Here is a 25,590-nt window from a genome sequence, read left to right as displayed (position 1 = left end):
ATAATGGGAGTTTATATATTTGTAGGCTGGTGGAAAAGGTTTACCTGTGTGGATGAGAGCAATTAAATACATGGAAGATGTATTGCTTGTGGTGAGTTTGAATTGAATCCAGGACGAGAGATTGAGACAAGACTGTTGCACAATTGGGAATAAATTGCTTTCATTGCAGGGTTCAAAATACACATTTTCATGAGCGGGAGCCAAAAGCTACACCTGGAAATCAGGCATCAACCAGTCAGCATGACCTTGCACTAGGGAGCAAGGAGCTACTTTAGTTCTCAGCATGTCACAAATCTAACTTTTACATGGGCTGCAAACTCCTTGTCCATTGTATAACACATTATGCTTTAAATGTCTTCCATAGGAGCCTTTATGCTCCTCTATGCACATTCCCAAATAAGGAAATTAACACTTGATAGGTTTTGTATGGAACACATGGATCCTCTATTGGTACACCTCAGCATTATCGATGCCAAGATACACCAGAACGCAGATGACACACAGCTTTACCTAAAGATCAATTGCATCCATGACATCCATGGATGCATCCACTCATGCACTTCCTGTTCCATATCTAAGCCTATATCAGTGCCAATTCCGACGGCGGTATTAGCTCTGGGGCTAATTCTGACAGATTTTAGTGGTAAATCTTAATTTGGCAAAGTGGTAAAAGTGGCAGCAATTCTGTTAACGTCACTTTTTCCACGTCACTCCGTACTCGTGATGAGGCTTAAACGTGCCTACCTAAAGCTCACCCTGGCAAAGACTGAATGCATTATCCTAGGAAAGCCCACCAAGCATGCCCAAATCCTGAATTCACTGACTGACATGAAGCACAATGGATTCCTCAAACCGCACCAAGTCGCCGGCCACACCATGGACTGATGTCTCGTTCAAAACACAGATTACCAAGAGGACACAAACATCATGGTTCCAGCTCATGCTACTCCACAATGACAGGGCTATCATCCACTCTATGAGTTTCAGAACAGCTGTCCAACCGGCTAGAGGCAACACCCTACACAAAGAAGGTGTCCCAGATGCCACTCTGGCCCAGCCGAAATATGTTCGGCACTCTGCAGCATGCCTCAACCCATGACTAAGTAAATTCAACAATATCAGTCCCATTCTCAAGAAGCTGCACTGGCTACACCTTTAAGCATGCATCATTTTCAATACAGAATGAATCACCTACAAAATAGTCACAACCAAAACCGCACCCTACGTGGCCGAGAAACTCACCATCTACGGAAGTCAATGCCCCACCAAAAACCACAACATCACCAGACTGAAAAAAATGGCAGGAGTGAAAATGCTAGGAAACATGCCCTTTCCTGGTGTGCACACAGTCTCCTGAACAAGCTATGGTCACTGATAAGACTGGATATGTCCTTCCCACCCATCAGGAAGAACCTGTAGACCGCATTTGTCAAAGAACATCTTGCCAATTGTTGATCGCTCCAATGAATCCTAATTCTCCCCATCAGCAGTTCCCCCTCCCCTGCTCCCACTACCCACTCCAGCTACCTCTGCTAACCCTGCATCCTACCAGGGGCACAGAGTATGCAGGTGCTCCTGGGCCCGGACCCTGCCCGCCCTCCCAGGAAAGGCCAATTGCTTGAAAGTACCTATACGTTGCAATGGGAGTTTTTTGGCTGTTGCAGCCGGCCTCCCCTGGATCCCGCAGGTAAAACCAAAGGTCAATGCTGCTGATTCTACCTTTAACCCCCCTGTGTGTGTGTCCTATACGGACAGTGCTCTGTTTCTTCCCAGCTAGGTTTTCACTTTATAAATCCCATGCATACCAATATACTCACATACATACCGCACCAAAGCGTCTGGGGAGTTGAAAGCAGCTCCTGGTAGATCTTTGCATGGGACATTTTCCCAGCGAAAAATCTTCAGAGAGGTTTTGGGGATTCCATGCGGCATGCAAGTTTCCAGGGCACATTTTAATCAGGAATGTACTGTTTAGTTGTAGCACTACCATGTCCCCTTGCAGACACTTTAAAGCACTGCTACAGCATAGACAGCCGCTGTCTCACATTGACCGGTTCTAGGACTTGTGATGTACTGTGCCGCAAAAAAACATGCAGGGCCCCATCATTTGCAAGTGCATTGACATCACCAGAGGAGACATCACAGAAAATGACATCACAGGATGTGAAGTCACTCTGATACTCAAGGGTATTATGAGAAATTATATCACAAAAAGTTGCCATGAGTAAGCCATGAGACAAAGAACTTTGGAGTGTGTGATAAACGATTTCTATTAAATATATGGAGCAATAATGATTGTCAGGCTTCTTTTTAACATTGTACAGTGTGAACTGAATCTCTTCTGGCGGCTTCTCATAATGGCAAATAAGACAAATCGAGAGACAATAATTTCCCCATACCATAATCCCACACTTAAATTAAGTGCTTAAATCAGGATTTGAGTCCACGCTCAAGTTAGCCTCACATCCACATATCTTTTTAGGTTCAGTGTGTAGAAATATGTAATGAATTTGCCTTTCAGGAATACTCTGTTTTATACAAATACTTGAAAAGTACACAAATCATCGAATAAACCTGGCAGATATATACATTCTAAAGAAATGTGTTAAGCAAGAGCAGGATTGTAGTCTTATTTTCCCCATAGAAGTCTACAAGTACAAGAATGCAAAGTAATGTGAAACTAAACAATGCAGGCAGATATACTTTCAAGACGTAAAGACCAACAAAGAAGACCCTGGTGTAGATCATTATCTAGTAGCCTATCAGAGGCATTTTCTCATCACCGCAGCGGTTGGAAATGAAGGCTGCAAGACACCCATGAGTGGACACAGAAAGTAGGTGAGCATTGTTGGTAATCTGCTTCAGAGTGAGTATGCTGAATGTTTGGCCAGTGTGATGCACCTTGCCTAAGGTGAGGTTTTCATGCTGCACATCTATGGACTGTGACAAATCGAGGACATTTGTGCCTTCTCCCCAATGGGGATACCCCCTGTGAGGCTAGGGAGGTGAGCCTGCTCTGCCCTCACTAGGGGTAGAGGCAAGTGGGACCTCACTGGGAGAGACTCCCCATTTGGGGACAAGGACTCCCGTTCCTCTAAGGAACTCCCTAACTCCTCTACCATGATGGCATACATGGCACTGCCTGAGATGCTTAACAACAATTAAAACAAAGACTGGACTGAAGATAACATTAACATGCCTCAAGAGAGTCCAACAAAAGAAGCTATCTCTTTAAAGACACACCTCGACTTCACTGTGATGAAGACATTTAAGGAAGAGGACGTGCGTGGTAGTGTACCACAAGCAGGAGGCAGAGCCAGAGAGAGCCGCAGAGCCTGTGAAATTCAGAAGGACTCTGAATTAGTGGATTCGATGCTGGGAAAACAGCATGCCAAATTGCTGGAAAACCAAGGGTCTGAGGACCCAAAGCAGTTGGTGGCATGACCACGAGTAGTTTGTGGTAGGGCAGGAAACCCTACCAACTATGCAGACATCAACGTGCAAATGTATTCGCAATGGCACATATTCCCAGAAGGGATGCCGGACCATGGCACGAAAGTGAAGCGAGCAATGGGCAAAGAGACGCCAATGGAGAAAACAACCAAGAGAGAAGAACACAGTGCGAGAAAAGCTCCTGAGTGACCGGAGGCGTTCCCCCACAAAGAAAAAGATGATGGGGAGAACAGGAGGCCCAGGAAGACAAAAGGGAATCGTTATATGGGTGGAGAAACATGTCCCAGTGAATTTGGTAAAACTACAAAGTTGATACATTTGAACTGTAACAAAACAGGAGGGAATGTTATATGTAAACGTAAGAAAGAGAATATTAATCAGTGGACAAAATTACCCTGGGAAGAGGGGAGAATATCTCAACCCCAAAGAGAGGTTAAGTGTAGTGGTCCTTCTCCCCCCTTGAAGGGAGAGGTAATGGGGAGAACGGTAGGACTGAGAAGCCAAAAGGAGAACCATTATAAGAGTGGAGAAACGTGTCCCCGTGAATTTGTTGCAACTCAAACTACAAACTTGATAAATCTGAACTGTAAGAAAATAAGAGGGAACAGCATATGGAAACCTGGAAAAGAGAATATTAATCAGTGGATAAGGATAGCTTGGGAAGAGGGGAGAAGATCCTAACCCTCAAGAGGGAGTAATTGGAGAGTAGTGGAAACAAAAGTGCCTGAAACACGGAAAACAGAAAGAGATAAACAGAAGACCAAGATAAGTCTAAACTAAGAAGGGGACATGATAACAATACTGAGGGCATAACCCAACCAAGAGAAGATATCATGCAAGGTTGTAACGAACCAATATATGTGGATGCCACGATCAAGCAAACTTTACGCAAGAGCCCTGGGAAAATAATCCTACAAGGGAAGAGGCCAAGACAGTATACAAAAACTGTCAGTCTTGGTACAGAAGGTGGTTAAGAACTATTTGAAAATAAAATATAAAAAGAGCATGCCATTAAAGCAGAACCCTGCTTCATCAGCAGAAGGGAGTCATTCTCCTGGCCATAGTTGTTTGAATAGTGGTAGGGTCAGATAGGGTTAGTTATTTCTAGATGACAGACGAGCACCTTAGTTAATTATATAGGTAGGGAACACCCCATAGTTAAAGGGAGAGGGAGGCATTCTTCTTCTTATTTAATAAAATATTGTTGGAAATGTCTTCAAAGCATCCACGTACTTCTTCTGAAGCACCACATAGGATGTTAGAAGTGGGTTATTAAAGTCCCAAGATAGAGACAACTCCCACATCCCAGAATGTATGGCAACACCTGTAGACAATCTTTTGCCAATTGGTCTTTTTGGTGTAAACCCTTCCTTAGGAACCAAATCACAAGTTTCCTTTGTTGATCCCATAAAACGTACTGCAGTTATCTCTGGGTTACTGGTTGACTCCAAATAGGAAAAAAACACACCAGACCCACCTGAGAACAGTGAGAATTTGGACGAGTGGGTGGAAGCCGAAGGTGATGATCCTGAATCCTCCACCTCCTCCGTTAACCCCTCTATAGACATCAGTACCCTTGAGTCCCTCCTGGAGCACTTAGTAGAACGTCAAATCCAAGTGGATCAAAGACTCCAGGAAGACTGGAGTAAGTCCTCACAGCAAATAGTCCCACATGGCAACCTTCAAACATACCAGGAAGGGACACAAATGGGCGCATTTTTTAAAAACTTTGAACGGCTTGTCCTCCTTTTAATTGGGATGAAGGATTAAATACCTGTATGTGAGGCAGATGGTTTTGAAGTCAATTTTCTGGTGTATGGAGAACCACTTGCAGGTTTTCCTAGCAGTGGAGATATGCTCTCGCCTGGGAATGTTGAGGGCTGCACGCAGAGCGTACTTTTGTAGTACCTCTAGTTTGCTCATTACGGATTGGTTAGCACCTAGGTACAGGCTGTTGCAGTAGTCCAGTTTAGATTGTATGAGGGCTCTGGTGAGAGTGAGGCAGCTATTGGGTGATAGGAAAGGTCTGCTGGCCCTGATGAGCTTGCCGGTATAGGCTGAGGATGAGGCAATCATATTATTAGAAGCCAAGGGTTTTCACGCTTTTGGCAATAGGGATGGTGTGACCATCGATCGTGATGTTATTGTAGCTGTGACTGAGTCTAATCAGGTTGCTGGGGGAGCCGACGATGAGGAGCTCAGTCTTCTCATCATTCAGGCAGAGGCCATGAGAGGCCATCCATGCCTGAATGATGGAGAATATTTCATTGTTCCGGGTGACGTCTGCTTGGTAGTTGCCTGTTATGGTGAGGAGTATCTGGGTGTCATCTGCGTAATTCATGTAGGTGACACCCAGACGGTCCAGTTGGTCAAATAGAGGCTTTGTAAATATGTTGTACAAAGTGGGGGATACACAGGAGCCCTGTGGGACCCCGCATGAGATGGAGATGGGGTCTGCAGCAGCAGTTGTTGAGAAGACCAGCATGGTTCTGTTAGCCAGGAAGGATTGTATCCAGGTGATGGCCGAGGAGAAGTGAGCTGCGGTGGCTAGGTGACTACAGAGGATTTTGTGGCTGACCAAATCAAAGGCCGCTGAGAGGTCTAGGAGGAGTAGGATCGCGGAATTGCCTTTGTCTTTAATGACATCAATCTGGCTTTTGATATCAACAAGGGCAGTTTCTGTTCCATGTTGGGGTCTGAAGCCAGATTGACGTATTCCTAGCAGTTGGTTGGCTTCCAGGTATTGCTGAATTTGGATGTAGGCGACTCTGCCCAGGATTTTTAGGAGGAATGGGACTGTGGTGATGGGTCTGTAGTTGGTGGGGATGGCTGGATCTAGGGATTGTTTTTTCAGGAGTGGGAGAACCCCTGATTGTTTTAGGTTACTGGGAACTGAGTTATTGATGAAGGATAGGTTTGGTGATGAAGGGGGAAAGCTGTCCCTTCTCCCCAAGGGGGAGCACCAGTGTGAGGCTACGTAGGTGAGCCTACTCTGCAATACCCTCCTTAGAGGTAGAGTGGGACTTCACTGGGAGAAACTTCCGCTTTGGGGACAAGGACTACCGCTTCTCTAAGGAACTCCCTCCCATGATGGCATACATGGCATTGCCTAAGACGCTTAACAGCAAGAAAAACCAAGACTGGACTGAACATGTTAACATGCCTCAGGAGAGTCCAACAAAAGAAGCTGTCTCTTTAAGGACAAACCTTGACTTCACTGTAATGAGGACGTTTAAGGAGGAGGACATGCTGAGAAGAGGGAAACAGAGAATTGTATGACAGCAGGGGAGGACCTCTGATAGTGTAACACAAGTGGGAGGCAGAACCAGCGAGAGCCGCGGAGCCCTGCAAAATTCAGAAGGACTCTGAATTAGAGACTGAGATGCTGGGAGACAGCGTACCGAATTGCCAGGAAACCGAGTGCGTGAGGACCGAAAAGCAGTTGGTGGCGTGACCACTAGTAGTTTGTGGTGGGCAGGGAACCCTACCAACTACGCTGACACTAACACGCACATGTATCCACATGAGGGATACCGGACCATAGCACGAAAGTGAAGCAAGCAAGGGGCGAAGAGACGCCAACAGAGAAAACACCAGAAAAAGAAGAACCAAGCAGGAGAAAAGGTCCTGAGGTAACAGGGAGTATGGGAGGATGGGGAAGTCAAAAGGGAATTGTTATATAAGTGGAGAACCTCGTCCCATTTAATTTGTTAAAACTACAAAGTTGATCAATCTAAACTGTAACAAAACAAGGGGGAACATTATATGTAAACCTGAGAAAGAGAATATTAAACAGTGTACAAGATTACCCTGGGGAGAGGGGGGAAGATCTCAACTACTAAGAGGTACTATGTGGAGAGTGCCTTCCACCCCACACCCTTGAAGAGAGAGGTAACAGGGAGAACGGGAAGACCGAGAAGCCAAAAAGGCAACTATTATAGTTAGTGGAGAAACTCATCCAAGTGAGTTTGTTTATTTATTTATTGTTTGCTTGTTAGGTGCTTATACAGCAAGTAAAATATTGAATCAACGTGCCCAACTCAAACTACGAAGTTGATCAATCTGAACTGTAAGAAAATAAGAGGGAACGGCATATGTAAACATGCAAAAGAGAATATTAATCAGTGGATAATAATACCCTGGGAACAGGGGAGAAGATCCCAACCCTCAAGTATCAAACAAACTTTACAAAAGAGCCCGGGGAAAATTATCCCACAAGGGAAGAGCTGAAGACATTATCCAAGAACTGTAATCCATGGTACAGAAAGTGATTAGAGACTCTTGATACAGAGCTGCAGCCTCCTTTGTTATCATGTATTCGAGATTAAATAGTAACAAATGTTTGGAAGCTCCTAATATGTTTTCTCCTAAACTTGGAATACCAGCCAATCTCCTATTTCCCAAGTTACTTTGCATGGTAGCAGTTGTAGGGCTGTAAACAGGCATGATTGGCCAAGACACATAGCCTGCCTCTGGACATGCTGCTCCCTGTAACATCCAGCAAAGGCAGTCACTTTAATTGACTGTTTGCCTACTTTGCCCAGAAGATGATTGTGAAAATCGCTGAAGTGAGTTAAGATTATGTTTTAGTTTTTTTAAATTTATAAAGCGCTTTATGACAAAGAGTTGTACAAAATGGATATGGTATAAATTTAACTTAATAAATGAGAGAAAATATTGTTTGAGGTGTAGATGGAAAGTAATAAAAGAAGAGACAGATCTAGGAGAGGGGAAAGAGATTCCAGTTTTTAGGAGTTAGAAGAGAAAAAGAACGAAAACTAGACTGGGCACAAGGAAGTTTGGGAATGGCATAAAGGAAATGATATTGAGAATGTAGAAGACAAGGAGGTTCATTGAGATATACAAACTTCTTCTTTAAGTGCGACACATATGATGCAACTATTTGAAGAAATATGGTGCTGAAAAAGCAAGTGAATGGGTGCTGCTTTTTTTGTAATGGACAGCATCGGATACAAGACAGGGAGACTGACTCAATGCTCAGTTGAAGGTGCCAAAAGAATGCATCTTTTTATTAATTAAAATGTTCAATAGTCGCTTGTTTCCTTGAGAGACGGCACACACATGGGGACAGAGACTCAGAAAGTATGACAAATGAAAGAAGTGCAGAGAAAGCGCTAGTTTCATTTGCACTACATTCTGAAATGCTCAGGTCACCTAATTCTCAAAGGTAACGTAAGCATTTCAGGAGGGCCTGGAAAGTGGAGCATAGTTGCATTGTCCAGTCCCCTTGCGAACATTAGTCATACAATATAGGACAGGCTCCCAGCAACCACGTAGTTGCTGTGAGCACATTTCACTGAGACAGGACCTTAAAGGACCAGTCTCTGTGAAATGCTAAAAAAAGAACTAGCAGTTCCATCCAAGTGTGACAGCATCAGTTTAGACCATGGCTGTCACATTGAAATAAAAAAAAATCATGACAGGGTCATAAATGACGCTGTCATGATTTGCACCTCCTCCTAAGCCTGTTCACACAGGCGCAAGCAGATGACCCTAGTTTCTGGGCATTTAAAAGTGCATCCTGTTTGTAAATTCAGGATGTACTTTTACATGCCTAGAAATGCCCCTGATATGCGCAAATGTGCAAAGAGGTGAAAAAAGGCATTTGAATGAGTGTGAGAATGGGCCTCCTCCTTTTTTTGGTGCAAGTGATGAGATGTACTAGCACATCTCACCACTTGCATCAAAAACAGTATTGAGAATGTGGCCCATGGTTCATATAGTGCCACAAATTAAACCATTCTACAAACAACATGGAACCTTGAGCACATTTTGCCCCAAGGAGTACATTTGCATACCTTTAGACATCATGAAATGCTAAGAAAAAACAAACTCCAAGGTAAAAACACTATGTATGTTACTTGGCATTTATATAGTGCTTTATATATCATTGGTATGACCTCAAAGAGCTCGCTATCTGTATTCATGAAGAACTGTGCCTGCCATAATGGAGCTGCACATCCAGAAACACCAGGGCCCAACTGTGTCAATCAATTTAGTGAGAACATAGCCTGTGTTACAGAAATAAGTGAGAAGAGTCAAGTAAATCCACCTGTGTTTTTCTAGGATGTTGCCATGTTTTTCAAAGAAGCACCTTTTTACTGTACTTAGAAATTATCTAAATGCAGCTTCTAATCTTTATAGCAGAGAAAATTCATTTAAAAGATGACATTTAACTTAAATTGCATATTGTTGATAAGTTCAGTTACAAATATCCTGTTATGTACATGGCAAATTATGTTGTTTTCCTTTGGTTTACATTTTGTCATTAAAACAGAAGTGAGTAGACCTTTCAGGCCTACAGAAACATAAGATGTTATGAGTTGGCTTGGGCTTGGCCAAAACATGTTATTTTTTTTTATTTCGAATTTAGGAGTTGGCAATATTTACTCACTGCAGTTGTCTCAAAACATATGAAAATGTTTGGGAATATGGTAAGCAAGGATTAGGTAAGCAAGGTACTCAGAGGAGGTGTCCCATATAGACCCAGAAGTATGGGTTGCACATTTTGAAGCATTGTATGGATCTATAAATGCAGTGGAGGGCCATCAGGTAATTATTAGCACCTTCAGTTCTGAGAAGGGGCTTACATTATTATTTTCAGAGGAATAATTAGAATCGGCTGGTAAGGCGCCGGGGCCAGACATGGTCATGGATGATTTTCATCAAAATGAACCAAATGTCTGGATCCCTTTTTAACTGATTTTTGAATGTTATTACCAAATTACATACTATTCCAGATAGTTGGAGAATGATAGAATACCAGTTTTTAAGAAAGGGAATACAGACTGCCCTGAAAATTATCATCTGATCTGGTTACTGGGCACTTGTATGGCAAGATAATTTTAACGGATTCCCAGGCTTAGTTTTCCTTCTGGCATAATGAGACTCGTGATGCTAGCAGGCCTTTCAGCTAATGATTAATTTGGGTCCTATGACAGGTCCCTTTGTTCTGATTCCATCAGAACAACTATGTGGTCTATCTAATGGAAGCCATGGTTGAAAGGTGTACACTCTAAGCGCAGAAATGTATTCTTTGAAGTCCGCCCAGAATCTCTGGTCACTTTAGATATGAATCTATGTGAACACCATGAATTTAATTTCTGTTGGCATTTTAGTGTGTATTTATAAGAAGATTTTATCCTTAAGTGGACTTGCAAAAGTGGGGGCTGCTCATTCATAAGGTCTCTAATCCTGTAAATGTAATGGGCTTTATATGATTAAGCACATTATAAACCTTTCCACCGTGAAAGGTCCAGGCTAGTCCCATGGGAGTCTTAAGCTCCCCCACATGGAAACCTGTATGCAAGGCTGAAGAATTGGTAGAGATTAAAAAGCAGAATAAATAGTTACAGCCTTATAGCAACCAGTGGCGAGTCCTTAGGGTTTTCAAATGTTTGGAATTCAATTTGATAAAGAATATACTGATGGTCTGCAAAAAATGGATTCACTAATTTGAGGCTGCCCAATATATGAAAAGATAAATGATGAAAAGATGGAATCCATAATTTGAGCCAAATTACAAATGTTTTTATTGTGTTTTTCTACATGAAGGTGTTCCTTTATGAATTTCTTATATACAAAGATAGTTTCCCTTCCTCAACACCTGTTTCCCTACCTTATGTCAGGTTGTTCATCAGGAGGAAATAACAGCTTCTAAATGGTGCTTTGATTATGTCCGGGTTGGTATAGTACACCAAATATGGACAACATTAGATTCCAGTAAGAAGAAAAGTATTCTAACTTCTTCAGACCTTGCTCTCAAGTATACATGATAACGATTAGTTGGAGAGGGTTTCCCCTAGATTTGAGCTTCCTTGCTGCATTTTTAAAAAGCATACTGCCAAATTTCAAGGGGGTTTGAGGAAAAAGTGAGGCACTGTAGAGCCAGTTTTTATTGTATCAGCATTGCTCCAAAGATTTTTGGTAAAAAATAAATGTTTTTACATATGTTATTTATTGATTTTAAAGTTGCATTCCACACTGTTTGCAGGATAATTCTATGGTCAGTTCTAAAATCTCTGGGAATTCCTAATCCACTTTTGGAAGCAATTACATTATTATATAGTTATAGCAAGATTAGGATAACATATGGTCATAATGGAGAAAGTTCTGAGCTTTTTGTCCTAAAAAATGGGGGTCCAGACAAGGATGTGTTCTGGCCCCTCTCTTCTTTTAAATTTACTTTGATGATCTGGTACTAAATATTGAAAAAAACCATTGTAATGACCCTTTTCTGTGAGGAAGGATAAGTGTTTTTTTTATAATACACTGACTATGTCGTTCCCATCTCAAATAACCTGAAGGGAATCAATAAACAGTTAGAACCCTTAAATGAATTCTGTGAAAATCATTGTCTGGGGGTCAATATGGCAAAAGCAGTCTCTATGACTTGCCATAGATATAGAGTATAAAATGCTATATTTAGATTTAAGGGTGACAATATAAAAAGTGTTGAAATGGGAAGTGGCTTTCACATTTAAATAGCAGACATACCATAATGGTTCAGAGAACAGATGCCATATATATATTTTCTAACAATGTATACAGGTCATGCAAGTTTAGTGACCTTGTATGGCACTGAACTTTGCTTTAAAGGCAAAATAAATGTTTTTTATGAAACCTCTGGCTCGCCCCAAAAATGCACTATCTATCCCAATTCATGTGGAGTTAGGTCTCCGTCCACTCTCCTATGATATCCAATTGAGACCAAGCTATGTTGGTTCCGTATTAGTATAGCCAACACGCTTTGTACATTCAAAGAAAGCGTTTGGGATATGATATTCTTAAAATGAGAGAGCAACGTGGGGCTGACTAACTCATGTTTGGACACGGCGAACTAAAATAGGATTTGGATATCTGTGGAATGATAGCGGGACCCACTATATGGAAAAGGAAAAGCTATCAGTATAGTGATCCGTGATTATTACTTGTAAGCTATTCTTTGGCCCTGAATTGCACCTTAATGTAATTACAAACACTTGCATGAGAGTGATATTCCTGAAGATTCAAATGGATATTATCTCTCTGAGTTCTGCTTATGTTAGATGGCTCATAAATGCCCCTGATATTTATGCATATGCAAAAATGTTTGCTAAACGCGTGTACATTTTTTTCTATTGTGCTCTTTTTATAGACATCTTAGAAATAGATGGATTCTTGCACATCTTAAGAAGGAGCTCATTGGACAGGTCTCAGTAGCTTGGACCTATCTGAAAGTTGCAAGTAGTCAGGATTTAATTTTATGTATAGCTAACTATCTAGCATGTTGCTTGGTGTTTACATGCTAGATTTGTGGACTTGAACATTAATTTAAATGAATGGTTTTAGTAATTGCTGTTTATAGTTCTTTTACTGTAAGCTGTGGTATTGATGGCACTTTAAATAACTAAAGAATTGATTGATTGATTGATTGATTGATTGAATGAAAAGATGGAAAAGAAGAGTGAAGACAAGTCAACACAGGATAGAATAAAACTTCAGCTTTAAAAGGGTAAGATGAAGAGAGTGTAGTCAAGATTGGGTGATCAGAAGACAGGCAGCAAGAGAAGAATGGAGATAATCTGAAAAAGAGGCAAATTAAAAAGATCTGAGGATCATTATTGTAGACAGGACATGAAGGATTAAATGAAGAAATAATAGCAGACTAAACAATAATATGAACATATGTTTTTCCTTAGTCTGCAAGCAAGAGAAAATTACGCCTGCACTGGTGCCTTCCATGAGGGCTTGCACTTGCAGCCCCGGGTCACCCTGAAATATTTGTTCCCAACCCGTCAGAACTGAAGGTGGAAAACTAGGATGAGAATTAAGTAAGGGCATCTACTGCCAGATTTGGTCATTCATTTTGAGGACTTAATTGCCATGGCCAGAATTCCACCACAAGGTGTAGGGTCCATAAATCTTACTCCCATGACAGGTATGACATTAACAGCATGGAATTGGTCCATGCAGATCAAGACGTCATTGCGCTGTGGCCCCCCTAAGAAACTTACCGATGAACTCAATGGCCTCTGGGAAGAACTGAGATAGGTTCTGGCTCCAGTGATCTGAGATGGGGATTTGCTTGTAGCGGAAGTCACCGTTTTCCTCAAAGAGGTTGGGCAAGTTAGGCGTAACATTCAGAATGTAGCGGATGCCGAGCTTGGCCAGGATGTCCATGTTGCCTGAGTCGGTGGCACTGCCCAGGTAGAGGTGGGGGAGAATCTGCACTGGGAATGATGAAGTTGGCCCTGGTGGGCTGGCGCCCTCTGACTCCATTCCGCTCAGCTGGTCACGGTCTGGGTCGGACTCGGCGTCAGAACAATCTGAATGTATGCAGAGGTCTCCAATGCCCAGCACTGGGGGCAGAGGCGAGCTGCTGGCACTGCTGCCATCATCAAGGTTTGTTTCACAGTGCTGGGGGCACTCGGTCTGGAACTTAGTGAACCCTCCTGCAGGATGACAAGGAGCAAAAAGTGAAACACACAAAACACAAAGTAATCTCGATGACTGAATGGATGAATACATGTATGAATGAACTGAGACACTTGTTTAGTGCAGTGCAGCACCATGAATTAAACTTCCTCATACCAAGTACAAAACGGATTGCAACATAGACTAACACACACCTGGAGAAATACAGCAACCGAGACACACACATAGTAATCCGGTCTGACGTGGTATCCAACCCCATAAACTGCAAAGCAAGGATGAACCAAACGTCACCTGGTCTCTTCCTTTGAAGGCAACACGACTAGCTGGCTGTACCCTAAATGATTTGTTCTGTGTTTTGGCTGTGAAATGAGTAGTGGTCCTGTGATACAAAAGGCCCACTGTACATTAGGATACTTGTGGATTGGGAATGTAGGCAGTGTACAGCATGAAGACCCCCCTCCTTTATCTGGCCACCTTGAGCGTGCCACCGGGCAGCTCATGGCCACCCCATCCGTGGAAGCACAGAGGCCTGCTTCTCAGCAGTATGGGCAGAGTGAAACCACATGTACATATTTTCATTGTGCAAGGTGAGACTTTACACTGCCCTGAATATCGGGATCACATACATTGTACCTGCCCAACGGACTTGTCCCTGGGAAAGCTGAATGCACTTGTCTGAATAGCAAGTATTTGGTTACATGTCTTTATATCGAAAGATTTTATGAAGAATGCACTTATAACGAAACTTTTATGACGAAAAATACAACGATTTGTTTTTTTGGGCAGTCCCCTCCCGAAACCCCCGTTATCCACCCCTAGAAAACCACCCGAAGCGATTCCCCACAAGATTTAACCCACCCCTAAATGCATTCTTCATAAAATTTTGCACTATAAAAGATTCGATATATGTTCATTCTTTATAATATTTTTGTTACAAAGACTGCATACCAAGTATTTGCACTTTTTTCTGCTGGTCTCCCACTAAGAGCTAAGTGTACCAGTGTGCGCCCTGTGTTGTTTCCATATACACCAGATCACTCTAGGAAACGTCTGTGTTGTGAGCGCATGATGCTAGAACTATTGCCGCACAGCAGAAAGAGATCCCTCTATCCGCAAGAAGAGCGAGGTGGGCTCCACTGTCAATGGAGCGAGGTTAGTCAAGGGCATAGCTTACAGAGCTCAGAACGTACAGGTGGGACTGCGGCATGCCTTAAAGGAGAACTATAGCAAGCTTCCATACACGTTCAGGAAAATATACATGCTTAAGTGGGATTTTTAAGCATTTTCACATTAGACATTAGATACATGGCTGATCTGTCTCTCTCCGTTGCCGACAGCTGCGTGACCAGAGGGGGAAAAAACAGTTATCTTGAGGGGTTATGGGTCTGTTATTTTTTGCAATAGCATATATTTAAAAAAAAAGAAATAAAAAAAAATGATTTAATTGTGCTAACATTGTAAAGTGGTTTTTAGAAGCGTACAATGTTCTTTTCTAATGATATGTTATTCATATTAATAAGTTAGTTACACTGGAGAAAGACAATTATCAAAACCTAGACTAACCATATCAATTATTATCTGATGGAAGGTTATCAAACCAAGATTAACAGTCTGTAACACTCCTATTGTGTACCTTTGAAATACCGCTATGGGAAAGGGTTAGTGAACAAATACCAACAGTGAGGGCTCCCATCTGCTTTGCATAAAATCAAATAGCATTTTGGGAACATACGAACGGCCAGACATTTTTCTATTTGCAAATATGTCTGTGTTAAAATTGTTGCATGACTGAATACCTGAGTACTTACTGCACACTGGGCTTGGTGGTCATTTCATTTGTCATAACACTCACCCTAAACATTGAACCTTATATGCCGTTTTAAAGAGCCTCAGGGTTTAATTGCAAGGATACAATGGCTGCAACATCAGTCACGCCATTGGCAAGAATGGTTGTTGACATGCTAAATTCCCAGTGCACAGACATCCTCAGAGAATTATACAGATAGGATAATGTGATTTTGACAGCAGCAATAACACCCGAGGTAGAGATTATGGGCCTAATTTACAGAAGTGTTTTATAATGGCAAAACCCCATTGGAAAACGCCCTGTGAATTAGGCCCTTTGTGAAGTATTGTAAACCTTGGGATATGGTGCACTTATACACGTAGCAGGTATTACTCATGTTTTGTTTGCTAAGTTTAAATGAAAAACCTTGTAATTTTTTCATTGCTAATCACAGCTGCTATTTCGTGTTAAGGGATACTCCAGACATGTGGAATATCTAAACAATGACCCTGTGTAGTTTGCCCATTTTATGTGGCGAATATCCCAGCGATGCATCAATTATACCAGCAACACTCCATTTATTTACTGTGGTCGACCAATAGAACATGGGACACAGAAATAAGATTTCACGGTTTTTATTTGGTGAACAAGCTGGGGAATGAAATAAAAGGCTACTCACATTGGGAGCACATCTAGAACTGGAAAGGATGTGCCTGTCCCTGAACAGTCCAGGCACAAGGCATAAAAAGGGGACAACCCACAGTGTATTTCATGCCTCCTATGCAATAGGGGCACTGGTCTCCCTCTGCATCTCTGATCTATGTATAGTCAGCCTCGAAGATACAAGGCCAGCAGACTTCTTAGTTCCAAACAACAGCACAGGGATTTAGCACACTTCTTCACTCCGAAACAGCCTGAGGGATGCAGTGAGCAGCATGCTTCCTGACTACAAAACAGTCTCAGGCATGTAGGGCCCAGCCAGCTCAGTATGTTAAATCCTTGTAGTGGTAGTGTGCCTGGCTCACTCCTTTGGCTCGCAACCGCACACCCCTGGGGGTGTAATGCTCAGCCTACTTCCTTAAGGATACAGTGCCCAGCTAACTTGTGCAGGGATATAGGGCCAAGCTCACTGATTGCAGAGATAGTGTGCCTAGCTCACTCAAGGCAAACAATAAGCCATAATGCAACACAATTGGCGATGCAATTCTGTAGGCTTGCTAATTACTCGTGTAGCACAGCTGGTGATTTAAATGACCATGTTCACAGTTATCGCAGCTCACCCAGCATTATACCACCGTGCGCAGGGCTCGCTCACCCTGCTTCCTTTGCTCACGGCAAGCTCAAAGTGGCCAGTGCAGCAATAATGACCTCCTGCACTCTTAAAAGTGACAAGGACCTGTGTGCCAGTGTTTGCCAGGAAGAGTAGTTTCTTTTTCAAATAATTGCAAACCAGGAGCAATCAGTATGATACTTTTATTAAGCTAATTATATTCTGTTTGGACAGGACCAGTGTGTGGTAACTTTTTATTTTAATTTAAAGACAGTCCTGTAATCCAGTTGCTAAAAATGTAAGTTGTTACACAATGCAAAATAATTTCTAATATAAAAGCTTGTATTGGCTCAATTTATTTCATTAAAGTTCATCTTAGGCTAGCATATCTAAATCTCATAGTGTGATTTGTGAACTATATTTAATTTGTATTGCAAAGGTACATCATACTGAGAAGCATGAGAGAACGCTTTTGAAAATGTATATTACGTATCTCAAAACTACATGGAAAACCAGGTTATATGACCTAATGGTTACATCTCTGCAAACCATGAGCCTATACCAAACTCCATGACAGGTAACAGCAGTTTTGGCCGCAGCAAAATTCGTCTAAGTAGATTTCGTCGATTTTTTTACAACGTATTTAAGCCGAAAATATCTGAGGGGGGATGGTTTAGGAAGATAATTAATTTAGAGGGATTAAGGGGGCAGGGGGGGTCAGGGGTCCCCCATATATATTTTTGGCAAAATCAATCATTAAATAAAAAGAAATTTCACTAAATCAACTTTGATCATTATTTTGGGATGAAATCACACAGAACCCCTTGACATTCTGGGCCTGATTCACAGAGCATTTTCCATTGGTTTTTTTTTTTGCCATTATAAAACACCTCCATGAATTAGCCCCTCTAGCTCATCAATCTGTCGCTTTAAACCAGCTACTCTGAAAGTGACAGATATTGCTCAGTTCTCTGCTGGCTACAACGCCATCAACTCTGCTTTGTCTTTAGCTATGTCTTGCCTCCTACACAATGAATACATTATGCTGACTAGATGATTAAGCAAAGTCAATACTGCAAAACCATGTTCTATATTCCTCTTTGATCTTCGATTATGATTCTATTATGTATTAGGCCCCCTGGGGAGATGGTGGCCAATCCACAGGCCAGCAACGCAGGTGTAATCCACAAGTAACTGCCCATATTCCTTCCATCACCCCCCCGCCCCCCACCAGCCGTAGTCTTGGTGTACCGGTGCCGGTGCCCCGGGCTGCGTCTGCACTGGAGTCCATCACCTGGCTCACGCCCCCTTACCAGAGTCCACCAGCCCCCGCTCCTCCTTTCCTGCTAACCTCCAGGTCCTGGAAAAGATATTGGTAAACACTGACATATTTCTTTATTTTTTGTTTTTGAGGGATGCAGGTATGCATGAATCTCACAAAGCCTGCATCCCTTAAAAATCAAAACACCGTGGCAGCACCCCAGAGAACTAATAACAATAAATACCACTTTTGGGGGAAGTGAAGGCTGTAACGTTGCACTCCGACCACCTTCCCCACCCCTGAAAGCGGAATTTATCGCTATATTGAAATTTGTGGGTATGAATGACAGGCAAAGGCCACCTTGTCCATCTGTTCATTTGAAGTTGCCAATTACCCTGCCAGCCTCACCAATATGCTGCACACTTACAGGCCGATTCATGGAATAATTAGCACGGCGCAAGTGGCCAAAAACGTGCGATTCGCAGTGGAATAGCGAAAATCGCAGTGCAAGTGCGAAAATCGCACGAAAAGCAGCGCACATCGATTCATGGAAGGCCGTGCGCGAGAAAACCATCAGATGTGCGCTAAAAAAGTGTGCGGCGCACGTTGGCGCACAGGCCATCTAACGGCGTGCGCCAGGTCACAGCGAAAATCGCACAGGCCACAGCGAAAATCGCCCATAGCGCGGCGCACACAACAAAAGTAGGCGGAACACAGGGCGTAACACTCGGAATGGGGAACAACTTGCCAAAATGTGGGCGTCACGGGGGAAGTACAGGGTGCAAGTGCGCGGAACGCCCACACGCTCGCCTACAACACATATTCATGGAATCGAATAGGGCAAAAAAGCGCACGGTCAAACCAGCACACAGGCACAAACACGACCGCCACAAGAAAGCAGGCGGTAGCGTCTCAGTGCCTGTAATAAATGTGCGCCAAAAGGTGTGCCAACAAATAGCACCTATATACAGCCATGATGAATGTCCTATACTGTGGCCCTCCAGGACAAATGACGTGCAAAGGGGTACCCACAAACACGGACACCCGCTGACTGAAAAATAACGTGTGCATGTATTCCGGGGTGCGCAGGAACTTTCACACGCGATTTGGCTGGGTACGTGGATCTCAGGGGTGCGTGGGAAGTCCCACACGTGATTTGGCTGGGTATGTGGATCTCAGGGGTGCGCCGGAAGTTCCACACGCGATTTGGCCGGGTACGTGCGCGGGAATTTACACACGCAACTTGGCTGGGTACGTGGATCTCAGGGGTGCGCGGGAAGTCTCACACGCGATTTGGCAGAGTACGTGGATTTCAGGGGTGCGCGGGAAGTTCCAGACGCGATTTGGCCGGGTACGTGCGCGGGAATTCACACACGCGATTTGGCTGGGTACGTGGATCTCAGGGGTGCGCGGGAAGTCTCACACGCGATTTGGCAGGGTACGTGGATTTTAGGGGTGCGCGGGAAGTTCCACACGCGATTTGGCCGGGTACGTGCGCGGGAATTTACACACGCGATTTGGCTGGGTACGTGGATCTCAGGGGTGCGTGGGAAGTCTCACATGCGATTTGGCAGGGTACGTGGAATTCAGGGGTGCGTGGGAAGTTCCACACGTGATTTGGCCGGATACGTGCGCAGGAATTTACACACGCGACTTGGCTGGGTACGTGGATCTCAGGGGTGCGCGGGAAGTCCCACACGCGATTTGGCAGGGTACATGGATTTCAGGGGTGCGCGGGAAGTTCCACACGCGATTTGGCCGGGTACGTGCGCGGGAATTTACACACGCGATTTGGCTGGGTACGTGTATTTCAGGGGTACGCGGGAAATTCTACACGCGATTTGGCTGTGTGCTCCCAGGTATTCCCTGTACACCCTCCACGGCCCCTGCAGGCAGCCGACACCACAGGGGACTACCCTGCACACCTGCTCATGTCACCCAGCACCCCCACCCCCCAGCATCCAGGGGCAGCCTCCACCAGGCCCCCACCCATGTCTCCCACCACCCCCACCCCCAAGCCACCATGGGCATCCCCCACCAGGCCCCCACTCATGTCTCCCACCACCCTCACCCCCCAGCAGATCAGGGGCACCCTCCACCAGGCCCCCACTCATGTCTCCCACCACCCCCACCCCCCAGCCACCATGGGCATCCCCCACCAGGCCCCCACTCATGTCTCTCACAACCCCCACCCCCAGCAGTGCAGGGGCAGCCTCCACCAGGCCCCCACTTATGGCCCCTATCACCCCCACCCCCCAGCCACCATGGGCATCCCCCACCAGGCCCCCACTCATGTCTCCCACCACCCCCAACCTCCAGCAGTGCAGGGGCAGCACCACCAGGCCCCCACTCATGTCCAACTCATGTCTCCCACTACCCCCACCCCCCAAGCCACCATGGGCATCCCCCACCAGGCCCCCACTCATGTCTCCCACCCACCCCCACCCCTCAGCCACCATGGGCAGCCCCCACCAGGCCCCCACTCATGTCTCCCACCCACCCCCACCCCCCACTCATGTCTCCCACCCACCCCCACCCCCCAGCATCCAGGGGCACCCTCCACCAGGCCCCCACTCATGTCTCCCACCACCCCCACCCCCCAGCCACCATGGGCATCCCCCACCAGGCCACCACTCATGTCTCCCACCACCCCCACCGCCCCCGCCACCATGGGCAGCCCCCACCAGGCGCCCACTCATGTCTCCCACCACCCCCACCCCCCAGCATCCAGGGGCACCCTCCACCAGGCCCCCACTCATGTCTCCCACCACCCCCCAGCCACCATGGGCACCCTCCACCAGGCCCCCACTCATGTCTCCCACCACCCCCACCCCCCAGCCACCATGGGCATCCCCCACCAGGCCACCACCCATGTCTCCCACCACCCCCACCCCCTCAGCCACCATGGGCAGCCCCCACCAGGCCCCCACTCATGTCTCCCACCACCCCCACCCCCCAGCATCCAGGGGCACCCTCCACCAGGCCCCCACTCATGTCTCCCACCACCCCCACCCCCCAGCATCCAGGGGCACCCTCCACCAGGCCACCACTCATGTCTCCCACCACCCCCACCCCCCAGCAGTGCAGGGGCGGCACCATCAGGCCCCCACTCATGTCCAACTCATGTCTCCCACCACCCCCACCCCCCCCAGCCACCATGGGCATCCCCCACCAGGCCACCACTCATGTCTCCCACCCACCCCCACCCCCCAGCCACCATGGGCAGCCCCCACCAGGCCCCCACTCATGTCTCCCACCACCCCCACCCCCCCAGCCACCATGGGCAGCCCCCACCAGGCCCCCACTCATGTCTCCCACCACCCCCACCCCCCAGCAGTGTGGGGCACCCTCCACCAGGCCACCACCCATGTCTCCCACCACCACCACCCCCCCAGCCACCATGGGCAGCCCCCACCAGGCCTTCACTCATGTCTCCCACCACCCCCACCCCCCAGCAGTGCAGGGGCAGCACCACCAGGCCCCCACTCATGTCCAACTCATGTCTCCCACCACCCCCACCCCCCAGCCACCATGGGCATCCCCCACCAGGCCCCCACTCATGTCTCCCACCACCCCCACACCCCGGCAGTGCAGGGGCAGCACCACCAGGCCCCCACTCATGTCCAACTCATGTCTCCCACCACCCCCACCCCCCCAGCCACCATGGGCATCCCCCACCAGGCCCCCACTCATGTCTCCCACCCCCCAGCAGTGCAGGGGCAGCACCACCAGGCCCCCACTTATGGCCCCTATCACCCCCACCCCCCAGCCACCATGGGCATCCCCCACCAGGCCCCCGCTCATGTCTCCCACCACCCCCACCCCCCAGCAGTGCAGGGGCAGCACCACCAGGCCCCCACCCATGTCCAACTCATGTCCCCCACCCTCCCCACCCCCCCAGCCACCATGGGCATCCCCCACCAGGCCCCCACTCATGTCTCCCACCACCCCCCCCACCACCCAGCAGTGCAGGGGCAGCACCACCAGGCCCCCACCCATGTCTCCCACCACCCCCACCCCCCAGCCACCATGGGCAGCCCCCACCAGGCCCCCACTCATGTCTCCCACCACCCCCATCCCCCAGCAGTGCAGGGGCAGCACCACCAGGCCCCCTCTCATGTCCGACTCATGTCTCCCACCACCCCCACCCCCCCAGCATCCAGGGGCATCCTCCACCAGGCCCCCACTCATGTCTCCCACCACCCCCACCCCCCAGCAGTGCAGGGGCAGCCTCCACCAGGCCCCCACTTATGGCCCCTATCACCCCCACCCCCCAGCCACCATGGGCATCCCCACCAGGCCCCCACTCATGTCTCCCACCATCACCACCCCCCAGCAGTGCAGGGGCAGCACCACCAGGCCCCCACTTATGGCCCCTATCACCCCCACCCCCCAGCCACCATGGGCATCCCCCACCAGGCCCCCACTCATGTCTCCCACCACCCCCACCCCCAGCAGTGCAGGGGCAGCACCACCAGGCCCCCACCCATGTCCAACTCATGTCTTCCACCACCCCCACCCCCCCAGCCACCATGGGCATCCCCCACCAGGCCCCCACTCATGTCTCCCACCACCTCCACCCCCCAGCAGTGCAGGGGCAGCACCACCAGGCCCCCACCCATGTCTCCCACCACCCCCACCCCCAGCCACCATGGGCAGCCCCCACCAGGCCCCCACTCATGTCTCCCACCCCCCCCCCCACCCCCCAGCAGTGCAGGGGCAGCACCACCAGGCCCCCACTCATGTCCAACTCATGTCTCCCACCACCCCCACCCCCCCAGCATCCAGGGGCACCCTCCACCAGGCCCCCACTCATGTCACCCACCACCCCCACCCCCCAGCCACCATGGGCATCCCCCACCAGGCCCCCACTCATGTCTCCCACCACCCCCACCCCCCAGCAGTGCAGGGGCAGCCTCCACCAGGCCCCCACTTATGGCCCCTATCACCCCCACCCCCCAGCCACCATGGGCATCCCCCACCAGGCCCCCACTCATGTCTCCCACCACCCCCACCCCCCAGCAGTGCAGGGGCAGCACCACCAGGCCCCCACTCATGTCCAACTCATGTCTCCCACCACCCCCACCCCCCCAGCCACCATGGGCATCCCCCACCAGGCCCCCACTCATGTCTCCCACCCACCCCCACTCCCCAGCCACCATGGGCAGCCCCCAACAGGCCCCCACTCATGTCTCCCACCCACCCCCACCCCCCAGCCACCATGGGCAGCCCCCACCAGGCCCCCACGCATGTCTCCCGCCCACCCCCACCCCCCAGCATCCAGGGGCACCCTCCACCAGGCCCCCACTCATGTCTCCCACCACCCCCACCCCCCAGCCATCATGGGCATCCCCTACCAGGCCCCCACTCATGTCTCCCACCACCCCCACCCCCCAGCAGGGTGGGGCACCCTCCACCAGGCCACCACCCATGTCTCCCACCACCACCACCCCCCCAGCCACCATGGGCAGCCCCCACCAGGCCCCCACTCATGTCTCCCACCACCCCCACCCCTCAGCAGTGCAGGGGCAGCACCATCAGGCCCCCACTCATGTCCAACTCATGTCTTCCACCACCCCCACCCCCCCAGCCACCATGGGCATCCCCCACCAGGCCCCCACTCATGTCTCCCACCCACCCCCACCCCCCAGCCACCATGGGCAGCCCCCACCAGGCCCCCACTCATGTCTCCCACCACCCCCACCCCCCCAGCAGTGTGGGGCACCCTCCACCAGGCCACCAACCATGTCTCCCAACCCCCCACTCCCTCAGCCACCATGGGCAGCCCCCACCAGGCCCCCACTCATGTCTCCCACCACCCCCACCCCCCAGCAGTGTGGGGCACCCTCCACCAGGCCACCAACCATGTCTCCCAACCCCCCCACTCCCTCAGCCACCATGGCCATCCCCCACCAGGCCCCCACTCATGTCTCCCACCACCCCCACCCCCCAGCAGTGCAGGGGCAGCACCACCAGGCCCTCACTCATGTCCAACTCATGTCTCCCACCACCCCCACCCCCCCAGCCACCATGGACATCCCCCACCAGGCCCCCACTCATGTCTCCCACCCCCCAGCAGTGCAGGGGCAGTACCACCAGGCCCCCACTTATGGCCCCTATCACCCCCACCCCCCAGCCACCATGGGCATCCCCCACCAGGCCCCCACTCATGTCTCCCACCACCCCCACCCCCCAGCAGTGCAGGGGCAGCACCACCAGGCCCCCCACCCATGTCTACCACCACCCCCACCCCCCAGCCACCATGGGCATCCCCCACCAGGCCCCCACTCATGTCTCCTATTCACCCCCACCCCCGAGCCACCATGGGCAGCCCCCACCAGGCCCCCACTCATGTCTCCCACCACCCCCACCCCCCAGCATCCAGGGGCACCCTCCACCAGGCCCCCACTCATGTCCCCCTGCACCCAGGTCCTCACAATCCCCAATCATGTGCGTCATGGTCAGCCTCCACAGCCAAAAGGCCCTACCAAGTAACCCATTCACCCACATGGAAATGGAAATTACATGTTACACCCCCAATGTTCATAAAGCAAATAAACCCATGTCCGTCACACACAATGGTTGCAAATGAATGGGAAAACACCCAACATGACATGCATGAAACCAATGAGATGATACCACACAGTGAAGTATGAAAACAAAATTATATTAAAAAAAATTGAATGCAAATGAAATGAAACAAACTACAATGGCAATGAAAAAAAAGATAAGCTGCATGTCCGTCCAAAAAAATCAAAACTACAAATGCAAATCCAAAAAAATGTTGTTCAAAGTCACATTAAAAATAAAATCAATCCGAGAGAGAAAAATAAATGCAAAGACCATTGCTCCATGGAGAATAAATCAAAAATAAAAAAATAAAACAATCCAATGAAGAACTATGTACAAAACATCCAAGGGTCCATGAGCACAACTGAACAAAGGAAACCTACAAAATACCCTAACTAAAATCCAACTATATACAAAAAGTGGAGCAGTGTCCGTCGACTCCAAATCATAAGAAGAAACAAAGGAAACCTAAAACTAAAGAACTATATACAAAGGCGGCGGGCAAGTCCAGCGGCTCACTCCGTGGTGTTCCGGGCCAGGGCATCATCAAACTCCTCGTCTATGTCCCGGAGGCGGTCCTGTTCCATGGCCCCGAGGGTCCGCAGGGACGACGCCATCTGCTCCTCCAACCCCCTGCGGATTGCCTCGAGGCACTCGGCCCGCCTCAGGGCCCTCCGCATGGAGTTCTCCGCCCTGACCATCGTGAGCCGCGCCTCTTCCGCCCGCCGCCGCTCCGCACCTATCTGCTGGCCCAACCGCAGCCACACGGAAGACACTTCCTGTCCTGGGTCCTCCTGCCCTCCGGCCGATGCC

The 25,590-nt window shown here is 48.3% G+C and overlaps 1 protein-coding gene across 3 annotated transcripts in view; it reads right to left on the bottom strand.

Annotated features, from left to right (window-relative positions):
* DUSP9 (dual specificity phosphatase 9) overlaps positions 1–25,590 on the bottom strand; it is a 197,731-nt gene that overhangs the window by 33,243 nt on the left and 138,898 nt on the right. For all 3 annotated transcript variants that reach the window (XM_069645363.1, XM_069645364.1, XM_069645365.1), the window contains exon 3: positions 13,470–13,907. In XM_069645363.1, coding sequence (XP_069501464.1) covers positions 13,470–13,907 — 438 coding nt within the window. The remainder of the gene's footprint in view (positions 1–13,469; positions 13,908–25,590) is intronic.

The sequence above is a fragment of the Ambystoma mexicanum genome, chromosome 2p, assembly GCF_040938575.1.
Source record: "Ambystoma mexicanum isolate Mex_15411 chromosome 2p, UKY_AmexF1_1, whole genome shotgun sequence".
Lineage (NCBI taxonomy): Eukaryota > Metazoa > Chordata > Amphibia > Caudata > Ambystomatidae > Ambystoma > Ambystoma mexicanum.
The sequence above is the reverse complement of the archived record's forward strand: the minus strand, read 5'-3'. Positions and strand labels throughout refer to the sequence as shown.